Source organism: Hemicordylus capensis, chromosome 3, assembly GCF_027244095.1.
Source record: "Hemicordylus capensis ecotype Gifberg chromosome 3, rHemCap1.1.pri, whole genome shotgun sequence".
Lineage (NCBI taxonomy): Eukaryota > Metazoa > Chordata > Lepidosauria > Squamata > Cordylidae > Hemicordylus > Hemicordylus capensis.
In genome coordinates, this window is record NC_069659.1 from 291,520,870 (window position 1) to 291,545,195 (window position 24,326).

Genomic DNA, 24,326 nt, shown 5'->3' on the forward strand with positions numbered 1-24,326 from the left:
TCTTACAGTGCTCACACATAACGTCTCCCATTCATATGCAACCAGTTGATTGCTTAGATGACTTTAAAGCCAGTTTAGACAAATGGAGAATGGGGTTTTTTTTGGAAGTACATGACTATTTGAATCACAGAAGTTCTATTTAGCAGTAACGTAGGAATGTGCACGAAGTGTTTTGTTGCCTCTGATTTGAGGCACCGAAATGCTTCGAGCTGGTCCAGCTGAATAGTTTCGGCAGGGGGCAAGTGGGCACTTTAAAAGGAGGAAGGCAGGTCTTACTTGCTCCTTCATCATGCAGAATGGCTGTAGGCCTGCTCCCAGCAGCCCATGGGCGGCGTTGGCATGTAAATGGTGTCTGTGCATGCATGGATGCCATTTACGTGCGGACACTGTCTGCAAGCTGCTGGGAGCAGCCCTGCAGCAGCATGGTGTTTAATACTGACAGCACTGTGGCGGCAGCAGGGAGGGCAGAATGGCAGGTAAGACCTACCTTCCTCCTTTTAAAGTGCCCACTTTCGAGCCCCACCCTCCCAGTTGTGCACAAAAGGCTTCGTGTACATCCCTACTATAATGTTTATATCACTGATTACCAGATTATTGGGACAAATGATAGGAATGGCTATCATTGTTATGCGCTGTTTGTGAACTTTTTAAAGAGGCATTTACTGTGTTAAAAGCCACCTAATGGTGCAGCAGGGAAATGACTTGATTAGCAAGCCAGAGGATGCCGGTTTGAATATCGAATATCCACTGGTATAATTTCCCAGACTATGGGAAACACCTATATCAGGCAGCAGCGATATAGGAAGATGCTGAAAGATATCATCTCATACTGCCCGGGAGATGGCAATGGTAAACCCCTTCTGTATTCTACCAAAGACAACCACAGGGCTCTGTGGTCGCCAGGAGTCGACATTGACTCAACGGCACACTTTGCCATGTTAAAGAGAGTGCTGAATCAGATAGACCTTAGTTTTGATCCAGCATAGCCACTTTTATGTTCTTACACTATGTATATGCTGCAGTTTTGCATAAGTGCATCAAAAGCATAAAGTACTAACTTGGGTTCAGAATTCAACATTCGGAGACTCTCAGCTTGCGTGTTTAAAAAAAGGAAATTTCTAGCCATCATAGCTGCAAAAATAGACTTGAATTTGTCATAGAATCCAGCTTTTCTTGGCTCATAATTTAGTTTATCTTCCTGCATATTTTTGTATGGCGGAGAGTACACATAAACCCTCTTCAGACAACATCCCCCTTGTCTGCACCTCCCTGCTGCATTCAGCAAATGTGTGAGGCTGGAGAGGGATTGTATTTGCTAGCAATGCCCCTGATATCAATGCACCTGCTGGCCATGTTCTCATTTGTCTGTAAAGGGCAGAGTTCAGCATGCAGAGGGCTCCTCCACTCGATTTGGAATCCTGATCAGCCAGATTCCAAATTGCACGGAGGAACCCTCCACACAGTAAATGGTTTTGTCTGTATAGTGAATAGAGGGGGAAAATTCCTGCATACAATACAACAACCTGAGTTCATCTAATCAAAGCAGCATTGCCATGGATTCAGTACAGACAGCTCTGACCCTTGCACACAAACAGCAAATGCATGGCTACTGGGGGGATGGTGGTGGCTAGTGGACACATCAATGCCAAGGGGCTTGACTAACAGGTTCCCTCTGTTCTCCTCTCACATGTTCGCTGACAGATGTTCATACATGGATTGTACAAAATCAGTACATCTGAATTGTCCCCAGGGTTGACATAAAGCCATCTGTGGCTGATTTTGTGCTTTGCTAGGAAATCAACTCTATATTTATTATAGAGGAGTCATATTTTCTCTTGGACTAATTTTATGAAGTTGAAAAGCAATCAAAGAAGTATAGGGGTAATGAGAGGCCCTAGTTTCAGTATTGTGCTTGAATAAGAAACTCAACTATTCCTTATTAGCATTCTGTATTATAAGCCTAAATATAAGTGTAATTACCTGTTTCCTGATATTCAAGTACAGACATTTTAGGGTCAAAATCTGGCAGCTTTGGAAGGCAAATGTTAAGGAATTAAGCATGATGAATATTTCTTCTTGCTTGCACATCATAACTAGGGCAGATTGAGCTGAGAATGTGACTTAATTTCAGTAATGTTGTGCCTTATGCTCGTTTATGGTTTGTGCTGCTGTGAAGATAACAATTTTATTTTTTAAGAAGTGTTTTTAAAAAGTATATCAAATCAATTTTACTTGATGATGAATGTGGGGTGGCGGGAAGGTTGGTCCTCTTTCAATAAATAGCAGACTACTTCTTGTAATCAAGAAATATGTACTGTGTAATAAAACAAAAATAACAGTCTGTTATCAAAAGAAACAATTCAAAGATATAAAAAAAAGATAGGAAATAAGAGTTTGGGAGGACAGCAGAGAAGATAAATTGAATGTATAAATGGATGCAGCAAAGAAATTAAATTCAAAACTCCAAAGTTAGTTGAGGTGTAACAAAGTACTGCTTCAATAATAATCAACCGGGATTTTCTCATGCTTGTGCAGTTCCTAGACTGATCATTTGAGAGGTATTCAGATGAGAAGATTCTATGCAGCACTGATATGTAAGCTAGAGTTCAGAGCCTACCAGTGATTTGCAAGATGTGTTCAAGCAATCCATGAGAAAACAAAAACAAAGAAAACAAAAACATGAAAAATAGAATCAAAGGATACATGCTGGGCCTTTTCCAGAACAGACAGTAGTGAATGCGCTCCAGTGCAGCTACACTAAATGCTCAAGGGAAAAGAGAGGTGCCTCTAGGTAGTGAGTAGGTGTTGCTAGTTTTGTGCACACTCTTCTGTCACTGGGCAGGAAGCACATGTTATCTATGCAAGATGCATAAATGCTGCTGAAAATGACATCCCTGTGTCAAGTTCTGCCCCTTCTTCTCTCTTCAGGAATATTTGCTCCAGCTCATGAAGTAATCACATTGTGCTTTCCCTGCCCCTGCTGTTGGCAGCCAGGGATGTGGGGCAGAGAAACACACAATGTGATGGTGTCATGCCATGGGCTAAGTGTTCCTAAGTGTTGTGAGGGAGATAGCAGGAGAACGCAAAACAGATATGCCATTGTCGTCAGAAAAGCAACTAGAATGGATGCTGACTCCTCAAACAGCAGAACAAGTAAACTACAAAGTTACTGATCGTTTTCTTGAAAATGCTGGGGGAGATATATCTACCATGGTCCATATTAGAATGCACTGTGAATATGCACAAGAAGAGGTTCAAAGAATGACCACAGATCTATAGAGATAGCAGACAAAAATCTAAAAATGATACTAAATGAAATGGTACTCCTAAAACCTTGATTTAAGCATGCGGAATTGCCTTACACTGAATCAGACCATTCGTCTGTTTAGGTCAGTATTATGTACACTGATTGGCAGTAATTCTCCAGGGTTTCAGACAGGAATCTTTCTCTGGAGATGCAGGGATTGAACCTGAGAACTTCTGCATATCAAGTAGGTTCTCAGCCACTGAGCTACAGCTCCATTTGGCTCTTCATGTTTCTGTTTTTGAACCTGGTCTAATCAACTGTATAGTAGAAAAGGGGAAGGAATGATTTATGGCTTTATATTTCCAATAAATACAAATGTTAGTTTAAAATGATCCTAACTGGAGATTACAGGAACCGCACAATATAGTGGGCTAAAGTGATTTAGACCAATAGGGGTTATAAGGAAGTGGGGGGGCACTAATGGAATAATGATAAAAATGATTATATCACTGATGGACAGCTTTAATTACCTAGACATCTGTTGAGCGTCAAGCACAGAAAAATATGAATCACCAAGGACATTCTTGAGCTATATGGAAGATAATTTAATGATGCAGAAAATAGAATAGCAAGCCAGAGGAGACATTACTCAGGTTTTTTCACTGTGCTGACATGAAGGAAATGACCAAAAATGCGACAGTAATGGAGGAGGAGGTGTTTGGAACAACTGCCTAACAATTACATGAATTTATACACTTATTATTACTGCTTAAAACATTTTCCTCACTAACAGGGCGTAGCTATAATTGAGCGAAAGGGTTCAAAGAACACAGGCCCCCAGCTCCTGAGGGCCCTCCAGCTCCACCCCTCCCTATTTTCTTCATTATCTCCCTCACTCTGGGGGGCCGCCAGGGAGAGGGATGAACACGGGCCCCCTCTCCCCTAGCTACGCCCCTGCTCACTAATATATTGACATTGAAAAGCTTAAGTAAGCTTTAAGCCAGACTGCCAATATAAAGTTAATGTTTCTTGTGACAAGCCTAATATGCTTTTTGAATTCATTTTGTTCTTGTCAGTCTTATTTCAGTTCATATCTACCAAACTCTGGCCCTTGCTGTATATTGATTTTCTAACCTAGACTTGTCTTCCTGGACTTCCAACATTTTTCTACCACAGAATAATTTCCTTGGAGGAATACAGACGTATATTACATTGAACTGGAAAATCCATGTAGGTTTTTGCAGGGAAGTCTGTGAGAATAAGTCTAGGAACACAGCTCTTTTTTTGAGAACACTATATAAATTTTTCACAGATATTTCCATCACAGAGGGAAAATGTTGGACCTAATAATTCAGTAGAACAATAAGGACATTTCTGCATAGTCTACAGACTGAATGTGTGTCAAAACAAAAAAAAGTGTTACCTAATGACAAAGGGCCATTAGAGAGGGGAACTAAATGCATCTCCCTTGAGAGGGAATTCCATCATCTGGATGCAGCCACAGAGAGACCCTGCTTCTGCATCCCTACCAAATGCATCAGATGTTGAAGGGATACAGAACCTCTCTAGTAGGCCTTAATCTCTGGGCAGGTGCCTATGGGAAACGGCAGGTAACTTCAGGCAGTTTGGTCCTAAGCCATTTAGGATGCTAAAAATTTTAAAAACAGTATTTTGAGTTGAACAGAACAAACTGAGGACCAGAAAAACAAGTTTTATAAAGTAATCACATGCTCCCAATTCTTGGCTCCGGTCAGCAATTTGGCCAGTCATTCTGGACCAACTTCAGTTTCCAAACATGCTTAAAAGGCAGCCTCACATTATTTATTAAATAATAATAATAATAATAATAATAATTCAATTTCTATACCGCCCTTCCAAAAATGGCTCAGGGCGGTTTACACAGAGAAATAATAAATAAATAAGATGGCTGGCTGTCCCCAAAGGGCTCACATTCTTAAAAAAAACCACAAGATAAGACACCAGCAACAGTCACTGGAGGTACTGTGCTGGGGGTGGATATGGCCAGTTACTCCCCCCCCCCCCGCTAAATAAAGAGAATCACCATGGTAAAAGGTGCCTCTTTGCCCAGTTAGCAGGGAAACCAGAATATCCACATCACTTCCAACCAGAATATCACTGGGGCATGTGTCACCATGGTTATATCCCCAGTCTCTAGGTATGGGCACAGTTAGCATACCAACTGAAGTTGGGCAAATACATTACTGAGTCCAGGAGCATTCCCAAACTGCAAAACTCCATTTTCAAAAGGAGTGAAACCCTCATCCAGTCATGAGTGTACTCCAGTTCCCAGAACAATAACTTTACTGACCAAAAGCACTTCTGTCTTGTGTGGATTAAGTTTCAGTTTATTAGGCTTCATCCTGTCAATTACTAACCATAGACATCAGTCCAGAACTTCTACAGCTTCCCTGGATGGAGTGTGGTAAAAAAAAAAAAGTAGAGCTGGATGTTATCTGATACTGGTGACACTGAAGTCCAAACCTGTAGAAAATCTCCCCTGGCAGTTTCATGTAGATGTTAGACAGCATGGTGGACAAGACAGAACCCTGTCCATGAGGTCACACAGCAGTCCCCAGCATCACCTTTTGGAATCAACCATCCAGGAAGGACTGGAACCACCAGAAAACAATGACAGATGATGTTCCCAAGGGCCAGAGGCAGCTGGCATGGTCTGAAACAAGAAGGAAGTCAGGTTCCAGCACAGACAAACAGAGATCTAAGGGGCAGAGGGAAATGACATGGCCAAAGATGGGCTGGCTATTAAGTTCCATTGCAGGCAATTGGGGATCTGAGGGCCAGAAGCACATGGTATGGTCAAGGATAGGCTGGTGGTCAGGTTCTGGAGCTATCAGACAAGAGGGTGAGCTGAGGCAAGGCAGTCCTGTTTGGTACCTTCCCCCTATGGCAAGAAGCTCAGATGGGGGAACCCACTCTAAGGAAGCTTACCTAGAGCCAGCAGTGTGCATATTGGCTCCCAAGGTCATCTGATTCTTTTTGGGCTGATTTGCTACAGTTTCACTTCTGGTCACTGTCAATGGAATGCTGTGTCCCAGCAAAGCTCAGGTGAGCCAGTCCTTCCCTGCAAGTTGTCTCAGTGATGTAGGGAGTCAGGTGCCTGAGCCTTGCTGCCAGAATTCCTGTTTCAAGACTCTGGATACCTCACAGACAGCACCCACTCCACCCAGCCATCTTTATCTGCCAGAGAGGTTAGGCTTGAGCATGCATGTAACTGGCTTCAGTCCTCCAAAAACCCTGTCCACAACCTGGAGCTGTACACATTGAAAATTATCCATCCTAAAAGGACAAACAGCTACTCCAGGGACATCCACAAGAACAGTATTAGCAATAGCAATAGCACTTACATTTATATACCGCTCTATAGCTGGAAGCTCTCTAAGCAGTTTACAATGATTTAGCATATTGCCCCCCAACATTCTGGGTACTCATTTTACCGACCTCAGAAGGATGGAAGGCTGAGTCAACCTTGAGCCCTTGGTCAGGATCGAACTTGCAACCTTCTGGTTACAGGGCGGCAGTTTTACCACTGCACCATCAGGGGCTCTGTTAACTCTAGTGTCTGAGCTGGAACCAATGCAAGCAATTTTGTTCACAAAGTGCCTTATAAACAAGTCACAGTGGGTGTCTGAGTGGTCTCCTTCCCCTCCTCAAGGACCAAGATGTAAAGGTCCCCTGACCATGTGAAATACAGTAACTTTGCCAGATGATTCTATGGTGGCAGAAACGTATTCCTTTACCACCATCATTTAATGGCAGTGATAGTGACAAAGGAGTACTTTCGGAGTTAGCACTAATTGTGTTTAGTTAGAGTCATCACAAGTTTTCTGCCATCACTTTAGTTGTCATTGCTGTCATTTCAGTACCCTTGGCTCTCTGAAAAACCAGGAGGCTAGTTTAGCTCAGCCACAGGAGAGAGGTTGTTCAAGAGGAATCATGTCAGCCACTAAGGTCATTTCCTTGTTCCAGAAGTTTACCAGGGCCTTGACAGAATTTCCAGCAGAGATGACAGGAAAATCCCTCAGATCCCCCATGAAACCATCCCGCTGCATTAAATTCCTGGGTTGGGCCATCCTAACAGGTCCCCCACTGCCGCAGATGGTTGTGCTGGGCTGAAACGGAGGTCTGTATTATCCTCATTGTTCACTGCAGAATTTACTAACATAACTGGTGCAGTTAGTTTCCTAAGCCCATACCCTTCTTTTGCTTTAAATATCATGGCACTTTAAATAGAAAAATGCCACTGGAGTAGTTGATACAAATTGTATCCCTAATGATGAAAATTTGTAATGTGAAAGGAAATTGAGTGAGGGCAATGTTCTTGAAGTGAAAGGAAATTGCCTATGGGAATAGAAATACAAAAAGGAGAGGATAAACATTCAGGCCTCAGTGTCATTGTCAGTTTTTAATTATCCAGGAGCTACATAAAGTAGATTATTTCTTAATTGCCTAGTGTGGGGATACTGTACCTTCTCTAAGGCATAGCCAAAACATGAAAACACAGGGGCAGAGTCTGAAGGGGGTAGTCTGAAGGGGAGCGTGTGGAAATCAAAGACAGAAAGCACAGATTTCTCACAGCTGAAAATGCTTTCCTAATTAATACTAATGCCTGTTTCAAGACCTAGAACCCAGTAGTAAACATGCTAGCTGACATGATGTCCAGTTCCACTGCAGACAGTGCGACATGTCACCACTGCTGCAGACCCAGAAGCAGCTGCCCTGCTGTAGAGAACTGGTGGTAGAGCTACCATGACTACTGTATTTATTCCCACTGCAGCAAATGGGGGGAACTATGGTGGCACTAGTAGTATGGGCACTGGTTTCAGGTCTTCAGCAGCGCTGCCACAAGTCATATTGTCTTTGTTGAAACTGTGCATCATGTTGGCCACTTACCATACCTTTCTGCTTTTGTTCAAAACTTAAGATATGTGTTGAATATTAAGAACAAGTTGTTCTGGTAAGAACTAATCTGCCTACTTTCCTTTAACTATAATCTTAATTGATAACTACCATCCTCACAAGTTAGGCCACTTCAGCCTTAAACATTCACACATTCGCCATCTTGAATTGAGGTGGATGACATCATCACAAACTACGCCGTTAAGCTGTGCCTATGTCTCAGTCACTACAACAGTACCAAATTTGCTTCAGATTGGTTAGGCAGTCCTCAAGTTAACCCACTTGCACCTCAAACATTCACGCGTCTGCCATCTTGAATTGGGGTGGATGGCACCTTTACAAGCTATGCAGCTGAGGTGTCCCTATGTGTTCATAGAGCTGTAGCAAATTTGGTTCAAATAGGTTAGGTGGTTTACAAATTAGTCCACTTGTGCTTCAAATATTCACATGTCCGCCATCTTGAATTGGCGTGGATGACATTATCACAAACTATGCCATTGAGGTGTCCCTATGTGTCCCTACAGCTGTAGCAAATTTGATTCAAATCAGTTAGGCGGTTCACAAGTTAGCCCTCTTGCACCTCAAACATTCATACATACATCATCTTCAATCGAGGTCAATCACATAATCACAAACTACACCAATGAGGTGTCCCTATGTCTTTCTCACTACAACTGCATCAAATTTGGTCCAAATCTGTTTAACAGTCCACAAGCTAGCCCACTTGCACCTCAGACATTTATGTGTGTCTGCCATTGTGAACCGGGGTGGATGGCATCATCACAAACTACACCACTGAGGAGTCCAGTTGACCCAGTTGAGATGTAATATGGAACCATTAGTCCAGTGGACCCACAGTTCCATGCCCCTCCCTCCCACTCTCTCGTCCGTGTTTGGATGTTGGAGAGAGGCTGGGGAGCTGACTGTGTGGGCTTCCTTCTTTCCTGAAGGACAGCCCACACAGCCAATAGCAGTGAGAGTGAGGGAGGAGCTTCCTCCATCAACTCCAGCTTGGGAGAAGGCTAACAGTGGTGCTGCATTCAAACATATCAATACAATAGGCAAACCAGAGGTTGGGACAGTGAAACCTAAAGATTATTGCAGAATGTGAGCTGTCCGCATGGTTTTCAGAACGAACAGCAGTGCAAGGTTTAAGACAACTTTATTTGTGAGACAAACGCTTAGAGGTCAGTACAGAACTTGCTGACGCACATAGGAACAGGAAGGAGAATAGAAACTCCTAGCTAGCCCAACCACTACTGAGGAAGCTACAGTGCCCCCTCTGGCTTCATAGCAGATTACATGCAAACTATACACAGTAAGTTAGGCTGCAGCTGTTGCATATCCCAATACTCCTCCTCAGCTGAACAGACAATACTGAAAGTCTAGGAGTCCTTGTTCCTGTAAGTCTTTCAGGAAGTGATACTTCACATCTATATGCTTGGTTCTAGGGTTAACTCTCTCAGTTTGTGCAATACACCCTTGATTATCTTCCAAGATTTGAGTGGGTTCTCTTGGACATTGACCCAAGTCCATCAATAGTTTATTGTAGCCAGATTACTTCTTGACTAGCTTGTGCAGCTGTGATGTATTCTGCTTCTGTAGAAGAAAGCGCTACTGAAGCTTGTTTTCTGCTGGCCCAACTAATAAGTCTCCCTCCAAGCAAAAACACATAACCACTGGTAGATTTTATATCAGAAGTGTCTCCAGCCCAATCTGTGTCCACATATCCAGTTAGGTTGCATCCAGACATTGCTGGAAGTCGTAGTAAGGTGTAAAGTTCCTTTTAGGTAACATATAACCCTTTTCACTGCATTCCAGTCCTGACTTGGTGCTGAGATCTTCCTGCATAAGATCCCAATTGCTGCTGCAATGTCGGGTTGTGTGACAGTGGCGATGTGTAACAATTTCCCAATTACTTCTCTATATTGTTAGTTGTTTGGCAACAACGTACTCTGTTCTTTGCTCTCCTTTAAGTAACTGGTTTCCATGGGAGTACTTACTGCCTTTGCATCTTTCATTCCAAAGTCCTCTATTATTTCTTCTATTTTGCAGCTTTGACTAAGGAGGTAGCTCCCACCATCTTCTCTCCCTATCTGTATTCCCAAGTAGTGTGTTACGTTTCCCAGATCTTTCATTTTGAATTGTTGATTTAATGCTTTCATTATTCCACTGTCTTCCCCTTCTTATTCAAAACATATCAGTAGGTCATCATGTAGACCAGAAGAAAGATCCATTGATTGTCCACTTTCTTCAAGTATAGGCAAGGATCTGCTTTATTTCTGGTGATGTTTTCATGTATGAGTACTTCATTCATTTTTTAATACCAGGCCCTTGCGGCCTGTTTAAGCCTATATATGCTCTTGTGCAACTTACATACAAAGTCAAGTCTTTCTGTATTTTTAAAACCAGACAGCTGTTCCATGTAGATTTCTTCTTTAAGTTCGCCATGCAAAAAGGCTGTTTTTACATCTAGGTGTTTGACATACATTCTTCTTCCAGCTGCAACACCTAGTAATGTCCTGATTGTTGTGTGCTTAACAACTGGTGCGAGCGTTTCATCATAGTCCTCTCCAAACTTTTGTGAGTAACCTTTTGCAACAAACCAAGCCTTGTACCGCTCAATTTTGCCTTCTTTATTATATTTAATCTTGAATGTCCACTTACAGCCTATAGGCTTTCTATCTGGTGGTAACGGAGTAAGCATCCTGGTATTATTGCTGTGAGGGGGTGTTGGCTATTAGCTGTAGCCAACTAGAATTCCTTCCACTGCCCTGTTTTGCAGCTTGGTACGTTTGTCTTTTGGGATGTATACATACGTTTTGCACCCAAATAATTTAATGTGTCCCACAATGGAGTTTTCTCCATACCACAGTTCATATGGGGTTTTCTTCACTGTTATGGAGAAGGATTGGTTTTGCAAATATGTAGCTGTGATTATTTTATTGTTCCCCCAGTATTTTTCTGGTAGACCTGAATCTGTCAGCATGCATCTAATCATTTCTGTTACGGTCCTATTTTTGCGTTCTGCCACTCCATTCTGTTTGGGCATGTACAGGACTGTTTTGTGATGCTCCACTCCGTGAGCTCCTAAGGAGTCCTCAATTTTCTTTCCTGTGAACTTGACTCCATTGTTGGTCCGAAGTATAAGTGGCTGGTGCTGAAATCTGTTACTTGCCATGGATACATAGGACCAGGTCTCACAATCAGTGAGACCTGGTTTGTGGTGGTGAGCGGGAAGGGAGCCCTGGGCGGCCGGATCGGCCACCCACATGATTGCCGGCTCCATGACAGAGCCGGCAGGGGCTGGGGGGAGCGGGGGCCGAACGGCCCCCACAGGCTCCAGCATGCCCTGTGCGAGCGCGTAGGGCATGCTGGCGAGACCCCTGGAGCCAGGAGGTGGCTTTTCACCTCCCCTCCAGGGGTGTCCTCGTGCCTAGCCGCGGCACAGAGCCACATCGTGGCTACTCACGATCCAATAGCCCAGGTTTGCAGAGCTCTTGCTCTGCAAACCTGGGTTAGAGGGTGGGCTACTTGAGTGGGTTGGCTGCTCAAGAACCACCGGGCTCACAGCCGAGCCCATCGGTTCTTATGATTAGCAAAAATCGGGCTAGGCTCTCCTAGCCCAATTTTTGCTAATCGTGAGAATAGCCCCATAGTCTTGTAGCTTTTCTAACACTTCATCCTTGTGCTTTATGAGATAGATGACTGTATATCTTGATAAGTCATCTATAAAGGTCACAATTTATCTTTGCCTCCAGGTGTTGGTACTCTCATTGGCTCACATACATCACTGTGTATAAGATCAAGAGGTTTTGAAGCTCTGATTTGGATTTCTTTGGGAAGTGTTGCTCTTGTAATCTTAGCTCCGATATAGCAGTCACACTTCATAGTCACTGGACAGGCTGACATCACAAGGACTTTTGTCAGGTGCTGTTTCGCCAGTTCTTTTACCCTTTCAGGGTGCCAATGGCTGAGACGCCGATGCTGTAGGTGAATGCAATTGTCGTGTTGCTTATGTGTGGTGAGCTTCACCTGTCCATTGCTGTGCTTAAGCAATACAGGTGTTCATCTGCTCTGTGCAGGGCTTTTGTCCCCTCTTGGATTGTGCATTCATTGCCCAGGAATTTAATGTTGAGTCCTTTGGTTGCCATCCACTTAACTGATAAGAGACAACCTTCCAAGTCAGGAACATATAACACATCTTTTACTGGAATAGCAAGGATGTCTCCATCTGTCCTGGTGCAGTTTAGAAATCCTTGTCCAATTCCCTCTGCAGTTACACTGCTTCCATCTGCAAGATAAATATTTTCCTTATTACTTAAGACCAATTCTGTGAAAAAGTTTCTATCACTGGTCATGTGACTAGTTGCACCAGAGTCAACTCACCAGCCTTGGAATGAGTTACACTGTGCTGTTTTAAAGCATCCGCTCCATTGTTCTGTGCCACTAGTTGTAGCCTTTGCCTTTTGCTTAGGTGCTTGTGGAGACTTTCTTTGTGGTTTCTCTTGTTCTGCCTTCCATATGGAGCAGTCTTTCTTTAATTGTCCCTCTTTCCTGCACCGGAAACATGCTCTTGTTTCCTTCTTGTGCACCTTTACACCTGCAGTTTTCACTGCAGCTTCTCCATTCTGACTGATATTGTCTTCCATGACTTCCTTTCTGCGCTGGAATTCATCCAGAAGTCTGTCTCTCACAAATTCCAGTGTCAGGTCTTCCTCAGGCCTTGTCTCAAGGGCATTTATTAGGGCACCGTAGGAATCAGGCAAGCTACAAAATAATAGAGCTGCTAGGTACTGTTTTTTATTTTTACCCCAATTCCACACAATTGTGCCACCACTTCCAGCATGGCATTTATGTGGTCTTGCATTTCTTTTCCCTTCCCAAGTCTCATTTTGTACAGCTTTCTCAAAAGGAGTTGTCTACTTTTCAAACTAGGGGTGTAGCAAGGTTGGAGTGGGCCTGGAGAAGAGATTTTAAAATGGGCCCCTCACTGCTGATTAACAAAGGAGACTTTCAACCATGCAATGTGATCCTATGTATGTTTTCTCATAAATCCTAACAAATTCATTACAGTTTGCTTCCAGGTAAGTGTGTAGAGAATTGCAGCCTCAGGCAGCAAATCTAACCACATTTAGCTCGAAGTACATTTCCCTGAAACCTAAGGGACTTTGTAATTTATTTATTTTTCACGAAACAAGCCACTTATAGGACTTTTTTTTGATGGTTTCTTAATTTTAAAAATATTAAAAATCAACAATTTGTCCAATCCACTTCAATTTAAATATACATATTCCTCCCATATCAATCTGCTCAAAATCAAAGCCCTATACCCAGTCATTCCAGGCGATCTAAATGCTGGCGCTGAAATGGGGTTGGTTTTTTATGAAGGCAAAGGGCAGATTCTTCCATATTGGGGTGGAACTACTTTTTTAAAAATAGGGTTTTTTAAATTAAAAAAATATTTAAAACCAGCAAATTCCTCAATCTCTGAATTAAATATTTATTGTCATTTCAATCTGCCCTACATCCCCCCCCCACCTTATATTAAAGCTCTATGGCAAGCAATCCCTAAATATCCAGGGGGTAGGATAACCACAAAAAGGAAATCACATCTTACCTCTATTACTAAGCCTCCATTACTAAGCACTTGAGTTCAGGCTTCAGGGAGGCCTATATGGAGGTCTCTCTGAAAGCCCTGCCCACCCAACTGAACAGCTGAGAGGCGGCGACTGAAGGGGCTGCAGCCGCTAGCAGGCTGCTTTGCTTTGCCAGAGCAGGAAGGCTAACAGGAGAGGGGGCCTCAGGCAAGGCAAGGGGGGTCTGGCTAAGGGCCTGGGGGGGCTCCAGGCCTTGTGGGCCTAGAGACATTTGTCTCCCCTTGCGCAATGGAACTTACACCCCTGTTTCAAACCAGTTCTTTCATGCAAATTTCTCAATGCACTCCACATGCCCTTTGCTGTAGCCTGATTCCTTACGTGAATCAATTGATCATCTTCCACCAGTAAACTAATGGTTGCCTGTGCCTGTCTGTCCTTTCTATCCCATTCTTGGGGATTTGCTGCTGCTCTGTCTGTGTTAGTAACCACCCACAAATCATCCTTAGTTAGAAGCATTTCTACTTTAAACTTCCATAGCTGATAATCTCCATTATTTAGTTTTCCCACAGAGAGCTTAAATTCAGAGCTGCAAGCCATTTTTCTTTTGAAAAATCCTAGCTTTGCTTACTTGCATTCAGCAGGCTTCCCCTCAGAGGGTCTCCTTGTGGCTTCTGCTCTTTCCAGGATGCTTCAAGATCATTTGCCCTTCAAGGTCGTTCTGGGCTGTATACTGGGCTGCTCTGAAGAAGCCTGGGCCCATAATCTGTTGCAGAATGTGTCCATGTGGTTTTCAGAATAAACACCAGTGTAAAGTTTAAGACAACTTTACTTGTGAGACAAATGCTTAGAGGTCAATACAGAACTTGCTGAATCACACACAGGAACAGGAAGGACAATAGAAACTCCTAGCTAGCTCAACCAGTACTGAGGAAGCTACAGTGCCCCCTCTGGCTTCATAGCAGATTACATGCAAACTATACACAGTAAGTTAGGCTGCAGCTGTTGCATATCCCAAAGCTTACCGAAGGTGACAAATGGAATTTGGGGATGGAATCCATGGATCCATTTTTCCCTTCGACTAGTTCCCCAGGTTTGGACATTTGCTTAGGGAAACTGGAGGTGAAGTGACTTCCGCTTTCGTATTTCGTCTGAACCCAGCCATAGTATCCCTACATTTGTACCAAATTTGGTTCAAAATGGTTAGGTGGTCTACAGGTTAGCCCACTTGCACCTCAAATGTTCACGTATCAACCATCTTGAATCAGGGTGGATGACATTATCACAAACTATGCCATCGAGGTTTCCCTATGTGTCCCTACAACTGTACCCAATTTGGTTCATATTGGTCCAGGCATTGAGGGGGCATGGGGACACATACAGGCACACACAGGAAAGTCTGGTGATCTCATAAGCTTACTTTCCTTTAGGAAAGTAGGTTAAAAAAGTGTTTAGGGTTTTTTCAGTATTAGAAACATAGGCACATATGGTCTCTGATCGAATTGTAGTCATGCTTTGCTGCATGTGGGTCTGGATGAGATGTACAGCCCCAGCTGTTCAGTAGTGCATATAAAAAATTGAAGTGGGAGGTGCTGTATGAGCATTCACATTAGCGGCATGTGAGAATTCCTCTTGATGCATCAGTCTTCAAAATCCGTATATCTCATACATTTGTATAAAACAATCAAGTGGTCACTCTTCCAAATAACTTGTCTTTTAGGATGTATCACTGTTGCATGCATGTACTTTCAGTCTCTGTTGGTTCATCTCAACTGGATTGGTAATCGATGCAGTCATTATACAGAATTTTACACTGGCTCTATGAAAGATCAGATTTGAATGACCATCACTGATGCTTTTTTAAAAAATGCATTCTTCAATATAATTTTGGAATTCTCCTATAGGCCATGTTTGAACTGGTCACTTCAGAAGCTTCATACTATAAGAGCATGAATCTGCTGATATATCATTTCATGGAAAATGAGCGATTGAAAAAAATTCTGCATCCCTCAGAAGCTCATATCCTCTTCTCCAATGTCCTGGATGTTATGGCAGTCAGTGAACGGTAAATCTTTTAACCGTTGTTATGAGTAGAAACTAAACTCTCCTGTTAGATCATGAATTCTTTACACTTTCTTCCTTGCTGTTCCAATATGTTGTGCTTGTTTTCCACTCTCCTGCACCAACTTTTTAGATTCAGCACTTCCCCTTTAATCTCATGGAGAAATTAATCATTGCCCATACTGAAACAGCACTATAGCTAAATACCATGCAGTTAATGTATACAATTCTCTACTTTTACATCAGCAAAAGCTACATGAAAACAAAAGATTGTTATGAACTAGGTGGGGAAAAGATTCTCACCCTGCTGTTGGTGTGTGATGGTGCTGGGTGGGCTTCAAAGAAGCAGTGTGGAACTGTCTGGGTAACAGCTCAGCACACCCATGAACTTGGCTCACCACTCCACACCCATCCATGCAGTCCCGCACCTCTTTCTGGTCCCATAATACAGGCCTGTTTGGGAGGCAGAACTTGGATAAAATAAAATTGGATAAAATGAAATAAAAAATTAGTTGGCTAGTTTTCCAGGCCCAGCCATCGAATGTGGCATGTTTTCCCTTCCATCCATCCCATCTTTGGGAAATAGTCTCACCGGGGCATGCAATAATTTTGTGGCACTGGGAGTGGAAAAAGGTACTATGAAGGGGTGGGGAAGATTACAATGAACGAACAATTCATCTTTTACATGACAACAGTGTCACCAAGGTTACTTCAGATTTCTGTCCCCTCCCCTTCTTTTTGTATGATAAGTTTTGATGGGAAACTAGTCCCTCTTTTAAGGTAGTACAATAATTGTGCATATATATGTTCTGATAAAGTTCTGATTATTTCTCTCTCTCTTTCTGTGTATGTGTGTGTGTGTGTGTGTATACACATACGTATGTATAGTATCTGAACTTGTTACGTTATATAAGAAATCATTATGTAAATTCTTATATAATAAGTTCTTATATAACTTATAAGAACTCTCTGTTATAAAAAACATATGTTATAAGTATATGTATAAGTTATCAGAATTTATACATATACAGAACTTATACTTATCACTGAATATTCTGCAGACTGAATTAATTCTGAGGACTTGATTAATAGATCAGCACTGATATAAGGTCAGCTTGAACTGAAGACAAACCACAGATTTCTTGGCTTTCATTGCCTATATCTATCATTCTTTATTTCAGTTACAACACAGATATTACAGTTACATATATACATGTACCTGCATGCACATTCCCTTTTACACCTATACGTATACATTGTTATCTTCTCTTCCTGGGAATCAGATGCATCAGGTAAAATATATTCCCATTTGCCTTATCTTCAGAGGAAGCAGAGTATAAGCTTTCCTTCCTTGGCAAAAGACATTGCCAAGACTTGACCTGTGGTTGGTCATGTTGTTCAGTAAGTTCCTAAAAGGCCATGTAATGACCACAAAATTCTTCCATGAGAGGGCAGCATGGCTCACTCTGCAAAATCAGTCCAAGACAAATTATCTTTTGCTGATGTTACACAGGTCTTATCAACCAGATGTCTTCCTTTCAAACAGAATGTGATGAAGACAACTATATTTGCCTCAGAACTCATAGCTGTGGTTTAGACTTGGATACATTTGAGCTTTTAAAAATCTATAATAGTGATGTTCCCGTTTTGAACAAAATACTTCATGTTTTCATGTACAGTATAAAAAACAATAATTAAATTGCTTTTAGCTCAAGACTGAAAGTTTTTCAAAATCTTTATTATATGGCAATCAAGCAATTTTTAGATTAAAGCTCTTCTTTTAATTCTTGCTTTTTATTTACAATCTGGATATTTATGTCAATGATTATTTCTGGGTTTCTCATTTAGATTCCTTTTGGACCTTGAGAAACGGGTAGAAGAAAACATTGTAATCTCAGATGTTTGCGACATTGTCTATCAGCATACTATTAATCATTTTTCCGTATATGTAACCTATGTCTCCAACCAGACCTACCAAGAGAGAGCTTACAAGCAACTTCTGTGAGTATAATTATTTAAATGTGGCTTGCTTGTTAAAATCAATCAATTGGACAGCATTTGAGACATTTGATAGCTAAAAAGGGCAAAATAGTTTTGCAGCAGACAGGGAAGCCTGCTTTCAGCACTGAATAGGAACTCATATTTCCCGCAAAGCATAATTTGGTATTTACACTAATCTCATTCCACACTAAAATTGAGATAGACAGCTAGGCAGAATTTATTTATTTATTTATTTATTTATGCAATAAATAATAAATTGCTCCTGTCCCTTAGCCTTCTCTGAAGAATTTTTACAATACATTGCTGCAAGCATGAGCTTCAGGGGGCCTTGCCCATTGGCCCTAGGCCTATAAGCACAGACAGAGTTTGTTCACACAATCAAAAACTGTGTTCTAGCCAGGTTTGGGAGCTGTGTATGCTCCCAATTTTCAGTTGTGTGGAATCAAGGTAGGAGGAAAATCTGGGTAGCTTTTCCTCCTACCTTGCTTCCACACAACCACTTTTACCCAGGTTTTCCTCTTACTTTGCTTCCACCACAATTGAAAAATGGAAGCATACACAGCTCCCAAACCTGGCTAGAACACAGTTTTTGATTGTGTGAATGACCTCACAGTGTTTCGTGATGGAAGGATAGCTTTGGCAGGAAGGCAGCATAAGGGAGTATATAACATTAAGGAAGATAAAGTAAGTGGCTAAATCCATCAATACAAGAAGGAATGTGTCATGGAACCATCTATAGCTGTAGTCCATGTCTGTTCTGACGGTTTCCTACAGGACAGTGCTGTTCTGGATACTTTCTAATGCGTATTCATTTCATTCTCAGCTATACATCTGCTTACAGTATTTTACGTGAATCCAAGACTAGGTTTTCCCCAAGTTCTTTGATGTCAAAGAACAGGCAGTCATCTTAAATTCAGAGTCCTTTTCCTTTCAGATAAATTATAGGTAAAAGCTGTACTTAATCTCTATTTTTAAAAGGCTCGTCTTAAATTCAGGGTCATCTTGTATTCGAGTAAATACGGTAATTTTTGCCTACAGTGCAGGAAATATTTTTCACTGTTGAACTATCAGCTTGTTTACCATTCCTCTTGATTGTGCTGGAGTGGAAGCAGCTAACAAATACAGTGTACCTACACGTTAGTTTATTCATTTCCAATTTCCACCCCCATCCCATTCAAACTCTTGATAATAAGTAAGAGGCGGCAAAGTTTATTACAGTAAAGTCAACATTGCTGCATAATTTCAGTTCTAACACAGATTACAAATGTAACCTTGAATTTATGAGTTATAACTATACTTACGCTTTGAAGCAACATTTCCTCATCCATTATATTCTTTCACTAAGTGTAGCTGAACTGGATTAGAGATTTTGGTTTTTGATGTTTTCACATGTATATTGTCATACGCATTTTGTGAGCCAATGAATTAAATTCTAGTTGGTTTTCATGGGCCAAACTTTTTTTTAAAAAAAGTCCACCGCAGATAATCTATAAAATGAGCCCTTTTTCACAATCGCATGAGAGGGCTAGCTGACAGGTGGCGGAGAAGATGGCAAAAGCCTGCCTTCCCCGCAGATGATCTCTGAGGTGCGTGCATTGCGTGCCCAGACGGTCTGCCGCCGCCCCAGGCAGCGCAGAGGCACTGGGGCCGGAACGCATTGTCCCATCCCCCGGAAATCCCACCATGCACCGTGCAAGTGTGTGGTGCATTGTGGGGATCTCCCCAGCGACAGGCAGTTGCCTGTCAATGCTTCAGCACCGGCTGAAAACAGACAGCGCTGACACACGGGCTCACTCCCTTAACCTCATTGAAAAGATGTGCTCCCTAAGTGGGTTTGCTGCCAAGGCACCGCAGCCCGCCAGTTCCCACAGGCAGCCAAGCCCAGGCTTAGCTGCCCTAGCCCAGTCTTGGCTGCTCATGAGAACAGCCTCAGCATTTCCAGATCTGAAAAATGATCATTTTAACTATGTTCAGAACACTGCAGAAACATACTGCTTATGTCCAAAAGGGAAATGTGCCAGTCTATTGGAACATATTCTTGCAGTCTTCCTAATTTAAATTGCGTTACAGCAGTTGGGATTATAAGTGGCCTGGTTGCCCTTGAAATGAGGTCTCTCCAGCCAGTGTGGTGTAGTGGTTAGAGTGCTGGACTAGGACCGGGAGACCTGAGTTCAAATCTCCATTCAGCCATAATACTTGCTGGGTGACTCTGGGCCAGTCACTTCTCTCTCAGCCTAACCTACTTCACAGGGCTGATGTGAGGAGAAACTTAAGTATGTAGTACACTACTCAGGGCTCCTTGGAGGAAGAGCGGGATATAAAATGTAAATAATAATAATAATAATAGTAAAAGTACCTGTTTGGAGATTTGGAGGCCTTTATGAGGGTCAGGAGATCTGGCAGTCTGCAAAAATGTTGAGATAAAAATATTTGGAAAAGAATTATGAAACCTGGGAAGTATTTCATTGCTTACTTGAACACAGATCTCAATGTTTTAAAAAAATTTCCACTGTTCAGTTCAATGCTCTCTCTCTCTCTCGAGTTGAGTTAAATACATTATTAAATTAGGCTGGGAAAACTAGTAAATTATCATGTTTTGCAGTCTCTCCTAGCTTTCATTTTATAAAGCTACATTACGCCCAGAGGAAGAGAAATAAATCCTTAAACCAATTCAGCCTCTACAGGGATGGGCTTTGGAGACGGATTCTAGACAGCTAGGTACATTATTTTAGCCTAATATTATGAAATTGTCACAATACTTCTGCTTCTCTTCTCCTTGCCCTTCAGTCCACTTTGTTCTAGCTAGAGGAGCTCTTAGGTGCTGAATGGAAGGCAACTGGATCAGAATTTGCAAACTAGTGTTCGAGGTGTAGCTGTAATTGAACAGCAGGGAGCAAATGTCCCTGGGCCCCTGAGGGAGGAAGCCCCAGAGCTTGGGTGATAACTCACTCTTCTGGAGCAAAGATAGGAGAAGGCAAAGAAGGCAGGGGGGCCAGGGGGGTTCAGGGACCCAGCTTCACTTTTTATCCCAGGATCATCTACAACCTTGCTACCCTGCTGCTAGAGTTGATAAGGGGTAGAAGCTAAGGCAGCCTAAAGTTTGAGACTAGTTCTCATATAGGAACAACAGATTCAGGGAGCCACATGGACAGCACCAGAAAACAAATCTGTTGAGGTAGCAGTTAGGAGAGAAGGCAAAACCTAAAGCCAGTTTAGTTTTAAATTTTTAAATTGTAAATAGCAGCTGTGGGAGGAAGTGATCAGGGTTGGGAACATGGCCAGAAGGACCCTTTTTAACTCTTTGGTCCTGACTGCATCCAATGAAAGTGGCCATGACTGCTATTTACCTCTGATGGCAATTGCAGTCTCCCTCCATAGGCACATAGCAACAGCAAGGGGAGGCATTTTCATTGTGTACATGATGCAAGGGGAAAGGATTAATTCTCTTCTTCCTACACACAATGGTCCTGGTCTTGCAACTGCTGTTTACATTATTTTAAAAAAGAATACTCAACAGCCAATAGTGTGATTAATGTCACATCGAGCTTGGCCCTTACTTTTAAAAGTTAGGATAGTGCTCAGTTTTTCAAGCATGTGGGCATCAACTTTTGGTCAAGTTGCTGCATTGATTTTCAGTCTGAGCATGAAGGGCACCAGTGCACTATTAGAGAAGAAGCTGCTCTTCCCCTCCAGTTGATGCTGCCCCAATAACAGAGGACAAAGCAAAAACAGGACAGGAATATGAAATCAGCTTGGACCCTTTCAGAAAAAGCTAAAGCAGTTGTTCAATTCAGTACTTTCTCAGTCATGTTTGTGGTACAATCATGCTTCTATCAATAGCCCTCAGGATTCCATAAATAGGCTTATTTCTAGTTCCATCCCTTCTTCCCTTTGCCTTAGAAAAGTCTTGCATGCCTTAGTTGAGTCCCACAGAGACCAGACCAGGCTGAATTGGACACAGTATCTGCAATAGCGACTGCTAGGCCAGGTCTAGGGCTGGAATCATGTGTTTACTTGATCCTATGAGCTGCGTTGACTTTCAGGAGCCTGCCCCCGCCGCCGCCCACCCAGCTGGGATCCTCCTTTTTGTCTCGTCACTCTTCCTTTTTTTGTCTCACTGCCCATTCCGCTTCCGACCTGGCCTCCAACGGGCGCCTCGCCACCCGTTACCCTCCCACCCCAGGCAGTGTTCTTGCTCCTGCCCATTCCTTCCCAAGGCAATGTTTGGAACTCTTGCAGGACCTTGCAAGAGTTCCAGCAGGCATCCAGACGCGTCTCAACATCCCCACGGAGTTCTCTACCAGGTCAGCCATAAGAGAATTAAATATATAGATTCTTACATATTGTACACTGGTTATCTAGAAAGTTCCTGCATATTGGTACCCATTTTTGTCACGAAACATGTGAGCTTCCTTGAAGCATAAACAAAAGAGTATGTGCTGCTTTTGTAGCATTGAATTTGCACTAGGAGAACTACTGACAGACCCTGGCAGATCTCCAGTTGTGTGAGTTGCTTCCCTCCTATGCCGGATGAGTTTTTCATTTCCAGCTTGACCTAGCTTGGTTAAATCACTTTATGGGAGACCTTGTTCCCATGACTATATGTATTTTACCTTGCCACAGTACTCCAACTGTGTAAAGCTGTATAATTATGCTTCTGACTCATCGACTTGGACACACACCCCATTCATGTACACCCACACACAGAGCATATGCTGCTAAGTCTGTATGTTCTACACATATGAAACCATTACTCTGGCTTGCACATTAAAAGCCTATTTTTCCATCCCCAAATACTATAAATAGACCCATCCTTAAACCAAAAATTACTTAGTGGCAATAAATATCCACCCCCCCAAAATTCTCAGAAGGAGAACAAAGCCATATACCATCTTTGAGGAAGGTGGTATCATGGAACAAAGGATCACATCGAGTATGTCAGTTACTCACCCAGGTTTAAAACACAAGGAAATAACAAAACACCACTCTCCATCTGTCTCCGTTGTCAGCCAGGACAAACCAGCTTTCCGGGAGGTGATCTCACAGTTGGAACTGGATCCTAAATGCAAAGGCCTGCCTTTCTCTTCCTTCCTGATTTTGCCTTTTCAAAGGATCACTAGACTGAAGTTGCTGGTCCAGGTATAATATATTTGTATTGTTCTGGCAATCTGCCATGGCATTTGAACACCACCCTGCTATGTCCTAGGGTAAAATTGCTAGTGGGGAGATGCCATTGAGAAACAGTCCTTGGGGCAAAATAAACAACCACTAGCTGAACCCGCACAAAGCATCTGTGCGGTAGTTCACTTCCTTTTTGGGTTTAGTTAGGAGAATTCGTTTGGGTGGTCCTCCCACAGCTCTCTCACTCGCTCTGTCCCCCCGCGCACACACACAACAGGTCTCTCACTCGCTCTGTCCCCCCACCCACAGCGCCTCTCGCTCGCTCTGTCTCTCCCCCTGCACCTCTCTCGCTCGCTGTCTCTCCCCCCTCCGCGACTCTTTTGCTCGCTCTGTCTCCCCCCGCGCGCCTCTCTCGCTCGCTGTCTCTCCCCCCTCCGCAACTCTCTCGCTCTGTCTCTCCCCCCACGCGCCTCTCTTGCTCGCTCTGTCTCTACCCCGCGTGCCTCTCTCTCTCGCTCTGTCTCCCCCCCGCGCGCCTCTCTCGCTCGCTCTGTCTCTCCCCCCTACGCGACTCTCTTGCTCGCTCTGTCCCCCCACAGCGCCTCTCTCGCACGCTCTGTTTCCTCCCCCCGAGACTATCTCGCTCGCTCTGTCTCTCCCCCACGTGCCTCTCTCACTCTCTCTCTCCCCCCGCGCACCTCTCTCGCTCGCTTGCTCTCCCCCGTGCGCCTCTCTCGCTCGCTCTGTCTCTCCCCCCGCGCGACTCTCTCGCTCGCTTTGTCCCCCCCATAGCACCTCTCTCGCTCGCTCTGTCTCTCCCCCCTACGTGACTCTCTTGCTCGCTCTGTTCCCCCCCACAGCGCCTCTCTCGCTCACTCTGTACACTCCCCCCACCTTCTGCCCTACTCTCCTCCCCACAAGCCTTCTACCCCAGTCCCCTCCCCCCAAGCCTTCTGCCCCAGCTTGCTCCCTCCTCCGTTTCCCCCTCTTTCTTTCTCTCTTTTTCTCTCTCTCATTCGTGCTCCCCCCACGCTTTTTAGCCTGCTTGTGTTTCCCCCCGCTGGCCGTTGCTGCCTCCTCCTTCCTCCAGTCCCCGCCTCCTTCCTGCATGGCCCTCCCTCTAGCGAGCATCTTCTGAAGTGGCCAGCCAATCCGGCGTCTCCACTGCCCAGCCAATCCGCTGGGTTGCTGACGCATCCCCACAGAGGCACGTTAATGTAACGGCTTAAAGAAAGAAAAAAGGATGCTGACCCCTCTTCCCTTTCTTTTACATACACTTAAGTAGAATCTGTCTAGCAACACTCTTAACCTATCTTTTTGTAAAGAGGCTAGTAAGAGTGTACTGAAACAGATTATTTTTATAA

At 43.3% G+C, this 24,326-nt stretch overlaps 1 protein-coding gene and 1 long non-coding RNA gene across 6 annotated transcripts in view; one reads left to right on the forward strand and one right to left on the reverse strand.

The window, feature by feature from the left end:
- Positions 1 to 24,326, forward strand: part of NGEF (neuronal guanine nucleotide exchange factor) — a 95,041-nt gene that overhangs the window by 47,491 nt on the left and 23,224 nt on the right. For all 5 annotated transcript variants that reach the window (XM_053308097.1, XM_053308098.1, XM_053308100.1 and 2 more), the window contains 3 exons: positions 15,684 to 15,844; positions 17,689 to 17,841; positions 22,851 to 22,980. In XM_053308097.1, coding sequence (XP_053164072.1) covers positions 15,684 to 15,844; positions 17,689 to 17,841; positions 22,851 to 22,980 — 444 coding nt within the window. The remainder of the gene's footprint in view (positions 1 to 15,683; positions 15,845 to 17,688; positions 17,842 to 22,850; positions 22,981 to 24,326) is intronic.
- Positions 4,944 to 22,923, reverse strand: LOC128350217 (uncharacterized). The gene is made up of 3 exons (XR_008319195.1): positions 22,792 to 22,923; positions 20,198 to 20,245; positions 4,944 to 5,939 (listed from the first exon to the last, which is right to left on the reverse strand). It is a non-coding gene; the product is annotated as an uncharacterized LOC128350217 (long non-coding RNA).